This window comes from Myotis davidii, unplaced genomic scaffold (assembly GCF_000327345.1).
Source record: "Myotis davidii unplaced genomic scaffold, ASM32734v1 scaffold196, whole genome shotgun sequence".
NCBI classification, from domain to species: domain Eukaryota; kingdom Metazoa; phylum Chordata; class Mammalia; order Chiroptera; family Vespertilionidae; genus Myotis; species Myotis davidii.
Window position 1 is genome coordinate 5,203,766 of NW_006288258.1, and position 8,207 is coordinate 5,211,972.

Here is an 8,207-nt window from a genome sequence, read left to right on the forward strand (position 1 = left end):
TCAGCATTTCATATAATCCTGGTTTGGTGGTGATGAACTCCTTTAGCTTTTTCTTATCTGTGAAGCTCTTTATCTGACCTTCAATTCTGAATGATAGCTTTGCTGGGTAAAGTAATCTTGGTTGTAAGTTCTTGGTATTCATCACTTTGAGTATTTCTTGCCACTCCCTTCTGGCCTGCAGTTTCTGTTGAGAAATGCACCCCTTTGAGGGCTGTGTGCACTTATAGGTAGGCCTTGATTGCTGTTGGTATCACTGGGAGGAATTGACATCCAGGCCAATTGGCTGTGAGGACCAGCTGTGTCTACAATGGAAGAGCTGCTGTGCTGGAGACACCCTTATGGGGCAGGACTTGCTTCAGTCGGGCTTTGGTGCTGAGTCTGCCCCTTGAGTGTGTCACTTACGAATGTGAAGAGTTGTAATCTGGTATGGTTTCACATTGACAACTGGGTACACTGGTTCTTGGATCTCCAAGGAGGTGCAAAGTCAGCCACTGTCTGAGGCCATCCAGCAGGAGCTACAGCAAGATCTGCAGATTCCTCCTCTTTGTTTGGAGTTTGGAAGTGCCCAGATGAGGCCCAGCTGTGAAGCAAGGCAGGCTACTGCTGCCAAGCCGTGGACCTTCTTTTGGAAGCTTTGGAGCTCTCTGACCCAGCTGCAGTTTGTTAGGCTAGGCTAAGAAACCACAGGCCATTCATATGCAAAAGCAGCTTGGGTGGGGTTGTAAATTGATTGGGGCGGGGTTTCAGGGAATCACCAGGGTGGAGCAAACAGCAATGGCTGCCGGTCAGCCCTACACCAGGGAGGTTCCCGCATCTCCACGTCCTGAGCCCCTACGCAGGAACAATGATGGCTGCGAGCACCTCTGAGAGAAAGCTGCCCTCATGTTCCTGTCCCAATGCCAGACAGTCTAGTTTCTCCCCGTATGAGTCTGCGTCCCCAGAGTCTCGCCCGGAACTGGAGTTCAGAGCAATCGGGAGCTTGTATCTCCCTCCCGATTGAAAAAAACAACAGCGCACCCAGTTGCCAGCCTGTTTCACGAGCGCCTCCACACCTCTGCACCTCTGTACCTCCTACCAGTCTCAATGTGCTTTTTTCTTTCCTTCTAGTTGTAGAACTTCCACTCAGCCAGCCTTTCCGTGGCTCTGGATGATATTTGTCTTTTAGTTGCAGTTTTGATGTGGTTGTGAGAGGCAGCAAGTACAGGTGTTTACCTATGCCGCCATCTTGGTTCTCCTCTCCAGTTCGATCAATAAGCTTTTTATTAAACAAAAACTGAGACCAAAGTGATGTAAAAATTGGGAAGATATACATGCTTATAGTTTGGAAATGTTTTAAGTCAAGATAAATTTTTTGTTTTTAAGTTACAAAACTTATTGAAGAAAAATTCCTCATACTATAACATTAGTTATCTAACCTGTCATAATATAAAATTATATCCAATAGTTATAAGATATAATTAATGTAAGATATGTTTTAAGTTATTAGTACCACATGAAATTGTCTTTTTATACTTAGAAACAATCAAATATTGGCAATTTCATACAGTAGATCTATAACAATGTATCAAAGTTTGTGAATATTTTATGTAAAAAAATACAAATTAGAGCAGCAGATCTAGGTCATCACAACAGAATGGCTCTTACAACTGAATTCCAATAATAGAGTCAAGTGGGAAAGGAATGGAATTACAGCTGAAAAAGGAGGAATTTTACTTTTATCCTTAAGCACTTCTAAATTATTTTTCTTTTCCCAGATGTATAATTACTATGGTAGACTGGAAAATGACACCCCTCAAAGGTTCTTAAGCTCTACTGATCAGTTCTATACCTGTTTATGTTAAATTACATAGCAAAAGGGACTTTGTAGATCAGTTAAGGTTACACACCTTAAAATAGTGAGGTCATCCAGGTGGACCCAATGTAATTAAATAGACCATTAAAGGTGGAAGGCAAGAAAGGTTGGTCAAAGATAATAGAAGCAGCAAGCCCTAGCTGGTTTTGCTCAGTGGATAGAACGTCAGCCTGAGGACTGAAGGGTCGTAGATTCAATTCTGGTCAAGGGCACATCATACCTCGGTTGCAGGCTCAGATCCCTGGCCCTGGTCCGAGTGCATGCTGGAGGCAACCAATCAATGTCTCTCTCACACCGAAGTTTCTGTCTGTCTCTCCTCCTCCCTTCCATTCTTCTAAAAAAAATCGAAAAATATCCTCGGGTGAGGATTAATACACACACAAAAGAATAGAACAGATGTTAAGCAGGAGAGGAAATGTGACCTGCCATTGCTGGCTTTGAAGAGAAGGGGACCATGAGCCAAAGAATGCAGGCAGCCTCTAGAGGCTGGGAATGACTTAGCTGAGAGCAAGGAAAAGGGGACCCTGATCCTTCATTCCAAGGATCTGGATTCTGGCAATAAATGAATGAGCAAGGAAATATCCTTCACCCTTACCTCTTAGCTCCCACTCCAGAAAAGAATGAAGTCCTGCCCTAGCCAGTTTGGCTCAGTAGATAGAGCGTCAACCTTTGGAATGAAGGGTCCCAGGTTCGATCCTGGTCAAGGGCATATGCCCGGGTTGTGGGCTCGATTCCCAGTGGGTCGTGCAGGAGGCAGACGATCAGTGATTATCTCATCATAGATGTTTCTATCTCTCTCCCCTTCTCCCTTCCTCTCTGAAACCAATAAAAATATATTTTTTTAAAAAAGAATGAAGTCCTACCAACACCTAGATTTTAGTCCAGCTGGGACCCACGTCAGACAGACCTACAAAATATAAGAAAATACATTTTGTTGTTTTGATCTACTAAGTTGTGGTAATTTGTGATGATTGCAAGAGAAAACTTATACACCTACCTTAGTAAACCTCCAATTTAAAGGACTCATCAGAGCCCAGCCAGCATGGTTCAGTGGTTGAGCATCCATCTATGAACCAGGAGGTCATGGTTCAATTCCCAGTCAGGACATATGCTTGGGTTGTGAGCTTGATCTCCAGTGTGGACGATGCAGGAGGCAGCTGGTCAATGATTCTCTCTCAACATTGATGTTTCTCTCTCTCTCCCTTCCTCTCTGAAACTAATAAAAATATTTTTAAAAAATAAATGAAGAACCATCAGAGAAAGTTCCCTATAGTCATTTTAACCGTATTTTTTTAATCCTCATCTGAGAATGTTTTTGTCAGTCCGCAGGCCGATGCTCTATCCACTGAGCAAAACCGGTTTCGGCGAGAATGTTTTTTTTTATATCGATTTTTTTTAGAGAGGGAGGGAAGAAGAGAGAGACAGAGAGACACAGATTTGAGAAACATCTATTGGTTGCCTCTTGTACCCGCCCTGTCGAGGGATGGAACCCACAACTTGGGTATGTGCCCTGACCAGAAATCAAACCTGGTCACCTTTTGGTGTACAGGAGAACACTCCAAACAACTCAGCCACACCGTCCAGGGCTAACTATTTTTTAAACAACCATATTTTTTAAAAATTCTATTTATATCTGGTCTTTAATGATTCTGGTATATCAAGTTGTAGCTGAGATTGAAAATGTGTACAACCAATAAAAATAAAATAGTGAACAAATAAAAGCTAAGCAGTCAATTATTTTATATAAAAATTTAAAAAACTCTATTATTAAAAACATTTTATCTAGGAGTGATTTCTAAGGCAGCATCTTGAGTTTCCATACACACAGAACTTTCTGTTTCAGAAGGAGTATCAATAAGAGGACCAGAATCCTCTATTTCCAAGTGTGGTGGTTTTTCCTGTTCATAGCTCAGGTTTGAATTAAACTTCATTTGAATGTTTTGCTCTTCCAACTCCAACGGTTTATCTGGGGCTGGAGCTACAACTTCTTCATCTTCATTTTCATGTAGAAAGTTACAAATCATGTTGGGTCTATTGGAGAAATCATTGTCCTCGATTTGCAGCCATTCCACACCACCTAATGGGGATATGGGGAGTGTTTAAAGGTGGGAAGACAAACCAAGAAAGAAACATGAAAAAAAAATTTTAGTTACTTAAATATATTTTTCTTTAAATTTTCATCCCATCAATATATGTCAAAGTGAAACACCAACATAAACCAAGGATCATGGTCCCTATAACTACTGATAATCACAAAATTTCCATCTTACATGGAGACCTTGTTATGCTTATAGGCCCAATAATATAGGGTATGCATCATCAAAATCACTAAAAGTAATCTGCTTCAGTTACTGCTACAAGCTTTTCTTCCCATAGTTCAATTTCCAACTCATTCTGAGAGATAATTTGAGCTCTCACTGCCATCTCAAACCTTAAAGAAAACTGTCACTTCTCTACCATTTTCTCCTTATGCACTTAGTTTTCATATGACCATAGAGGATTCTATTCTATCATCTCAAATCAACACATATATGTCATTCTGAGTTGGGACATCCAATTGTCAAATAAAACACGTCTCAAAAACAAACAAATAAACAAACAAAAACCTTGAAAAATGTTTGTTCCTTTCCATAGTCATAGTCAATGCCCTAACCCCTCAATAAACCCCTACAATCAAGAATTGCTCCCAGATTGGTGCAGCCACTCTGGAGAACAGTATGGAATTTCCTCAAAAAATTAAAAATGGAACTCTCATTTGACCCAGCAATCCCACTTCTAGGACTGTATCCCAAGAAATCAGAAATGACAATCAGAAAGGACATACTAGTATACAACCCTATGTTCATAGCAGCACAATGTACAATAGCTAAGATTTGGAAACAGCCTAAGTGCCCATCAGCAGATGCACTTAAAAAACTGTGGTACATCTACACAATGGAATATTATGCTGCTATAAAGAAGAAGGAACTTTTACCATTTGCAACAGCATGGATGGACCTGGAGAGCATTATGCTAAGCGAAATAAGCCAGTTGGAGAAAGATAAATATCACATGATCTCACTTATTTGTGGAATATAATGAACAACATAAACTGATGAACAAAAATAGATCCAGAGACAAAGAAACACCAAACAGACCGTACAACCTCAGAAAGAAGGCGGGGGGGGAGGGGCTGTTTAAGAGATCAACCAAAAGACATGTATGCATGCATATTAGCATAACCAATGGACATGGACACTGGGGTGGTGGGGGCTTGTCCTGGGGGGTGGGAGTGACCAGGGAGTGTGGGGAAGCATGGGACTTGGTTGGAAAGTCTGTAAGGAGGAATCTCCAAAAGGTTGGGGGCCTCTAGGAAGGCCTTGCCAAAGGCAGCAACCCCTGCCTTGCCTTTTCCAAACAAGTCTGAGCCCCTGGGTGTTTCACTGGAATCTTTATATTTAGACTTCCGAACATCCCCGCTTAAAGGACACTACAAATGCATGTGTCTTCTCAAGGATGCTTACCCTGCTGATAGTATCTAATAGTTAATTTTAGTTCAAGCTGTTACAATAAAAGCCTAAGGAGGCAGGCGAATGGGGCTGCTTGGTTGCTATAGCCAAGCAGTCCTTTAGCCCTCTTTCACAGGAACATGTGTCAGAGTAATCCATTTATCCAGAGCTCAGGGTCTGCTGGTCAGTCTTGGCAGGGAAGGGGTCGATCCGGGAAAAAGGAGACATATGTAATACTTTAAACAATAAAAAAGAAAGTTTAAAGTCTAAAAAAAATTGCTCCAATGGTAATTTTTATTATTCTTATTACCCTTTCAGGCAAATATTTTCAATGGATCCTCTTTAATTTCTTCTTTTATAGTTTCATGGTTAATATTTAATGCTTAAAAATCTTTGATACTTGTAACAGTATTCTGGGTTGTTGTGAAAAAGTTTAAGATTACGTTAAGATTTTTTTCCCCCAGTGTTGCAACAAAATCTAGGTTTTTTTGCAGTTATCTGCTTCATTCTTTTCCCCCTTTTTATTGATTTATTGGGGCCTCATTAATTTCTATTGCAAGCCCAAGCTGTTTAGTCTCATTCTCAAAATTCTGACAGATATTAAGATACCCCAACCTATCTCACCACCCTATTCACACTTCCATCTGCTGTTCCTCACCATAACTAACTCTTTTGCAACTGTTTGTTGACACTTCCTAATTATTGATCCCATGTCTTCTCATATGTTATGCCTATAAAGTCTCCATCAAAAATGTATTAGTCCTTTTCTCTCTAGTTCAGTTTCAACTACTGGCTTTTATATTTTTTTCTGCAAGAGTACTATACTACCACTCACCCAGGTTCAAAATCTTGAAGTCATTCCTCCCCCCTGCCCCGCCCTCACAGGAGAGCACACAGTCCCCCACTACCACAAATTATGCAGTAGAATTCCCCACATTTGAGGAAATCACAGGGGTCAGCCCATCCACAGTGCAATAAATAAGCCTCACCCTGGGAAAACCACCTTCGTGATCATGGTATCTCCCCTGCCAGGCAAGTATTGAAGCCATTCTTTAGTCTTATTTTACATGATACTTGCCACCTAACAGATACTTAAAATAAGGTGAATGAAATGGGTGTTGTTACACTGAGCCATGTGTTTCAATGTGACTTACTTTTAGAATGCTAGTTCCTAAAAGGTTGGGGCTACATCTCCTATTTATTCTGTTCTGCCTCCAGCATATTGCCATGTTTGGTGGCCAGCCTCCAGATGGTCCCCAATGATCCTCACCTTCCTGGTATTCAAGCCCCTGTGTAGTCCCATCCCACACTGAATAGGATACTATAGAAATGACAGAATGACTTCTAAGGCTATTCATAAATGACATCAAGAACCATGTGATCTGGGAAAAGCCAGCTGCCATTTCAGGAGGGCATTCAAATAGTACTATGGGGAAGCAAGGAACTGAGGCCTCATGCTAACAGCCTGCACAAACTGGCCAGCCATGTGAGTGAGCTATCCTATATAATTAGATCTTCCAGCCTTGCTCAAGTCTTCAGACACTGCAGCCCAGCCAACATACTGTCTACAACCTCATGAATTCCAAGCCAGAACCGCCTGGCTAAGCTACTCCCAAAATCTGGATTCACAGAGACTGTGTAAGAGAGTTGGGGTTTTTTGTTGTTGTTTTGAGTCGTTAAGTTCTGGGTAATTTCTTATGCAGCAATAGGTAACTAATACTTGGTTACTAATTTATTTGATTAAACAAAACACCAACATCTTCTCAAAGATCTATCAGATTATTAAAGACTACAGGAGAGGAAATTTTATAATCTGCTTGAATGAGTATCTAAAGCTAGCTAAGCTTCTCTGATATGTATCTCCTTTTCGGGGTCATTCCAGAACGTCAAGTACCTCCTTCTTCCCGTTACTTTCAGAATGCCTAAAAAAGGGGAGACTTTAGGGGTATACATGATAAGAACAAAGATTTGTCCTGTAGTTATGTTAGTTGGTATAATTAATTTCTACATGATTAGTGTACCTTCAAATGTTAATTCCTTAAAATATAATAAATCTATCGAACCATAAATATTCATCACTAGAGTCATATTTACAAGGGTTTCAAATATGTCTTTGAGCAATGAGCTTTTAAACCATGGGGTGGTTATTTGTTCATCTCTACAAATATGTGCCTGCTATGGGTGCAAGTAGCACTGGTCTATAGTCTAGTCTGGGACAATCAGCACCTAGAGAAGGCTAAATGAATGCTAACTAGGAACTAGACTCCGGAATAACAACTATGGTCCTCCAGTCCCTCCCTCACATATAAAGCCAGCTTCTTCCAGCTGTAAGTTTTTTTTGGAAAGATTGCTGCAGCTGCCAAAAGTTTCCAGTAAATCCTGAGCTTACACCTTCGGAATCCAGAACAGCTATCATCATATCTTCTCTACTTACAAAGAATTTTAACTAAAAATAAATAAATAAAAAGAGCCTGGCCAGTGTCACTTAGTGGTTTTTGAGTGTCAACCTATGAACCAGGAGATCATGGTTTGATTTCCTGTCAGGGCACATGCCTGGGTTACGGGATCGACCCCCAGTGGAGGGCATGTAGAAGACAGCTGATCGATGATATTCTCTCATCATTGATATTTTTATTATTGTTGATCTTTTGACAGAGAGGAAGGGAGAGGGATAGAGAATTAGAAACATCGATGAGAGAGAAACATCGATCAGCTGCCTCCTGCACACCCCCTACTGGGGATGTGCGCGGAACCAAGGAACATGCCCTTCACCAGAATCAAACCTGGGACCCTTCAGTCCCCAGGGCGACACTCTATCCACTGAGCAAATGGGTCAGGGCTCATCATTGATATTTCTCTCTCTCTCT

General features: G+C 41.0%; 1 protein-coding gene across 1 annotated transcript in view; it reads right to left on the reverse strand.

The window, feature by feature from the left end:
* Positions 1–3,571: 3,571 nt before the first annotated feature.
* The window catches only part of GTF3C6 (general transcription factor IIIC subunit 6), a 10,299-nt gene continuing 5,663 nt past the window's right edge, over positions 3,572–8,207 (reverse strand). The window contains exon 6 of the mRNA XM_006760182.2: positions 3,572–3,929. Coding sequence (XP_006760245.1) covers positions 3,631–3,929 — 299 coding nt within the window. The 3' untranslated portion in view covers positions 3,572–3,630. The remainder of the gene's footprint in view (positions 3,930–8,207) is intronic.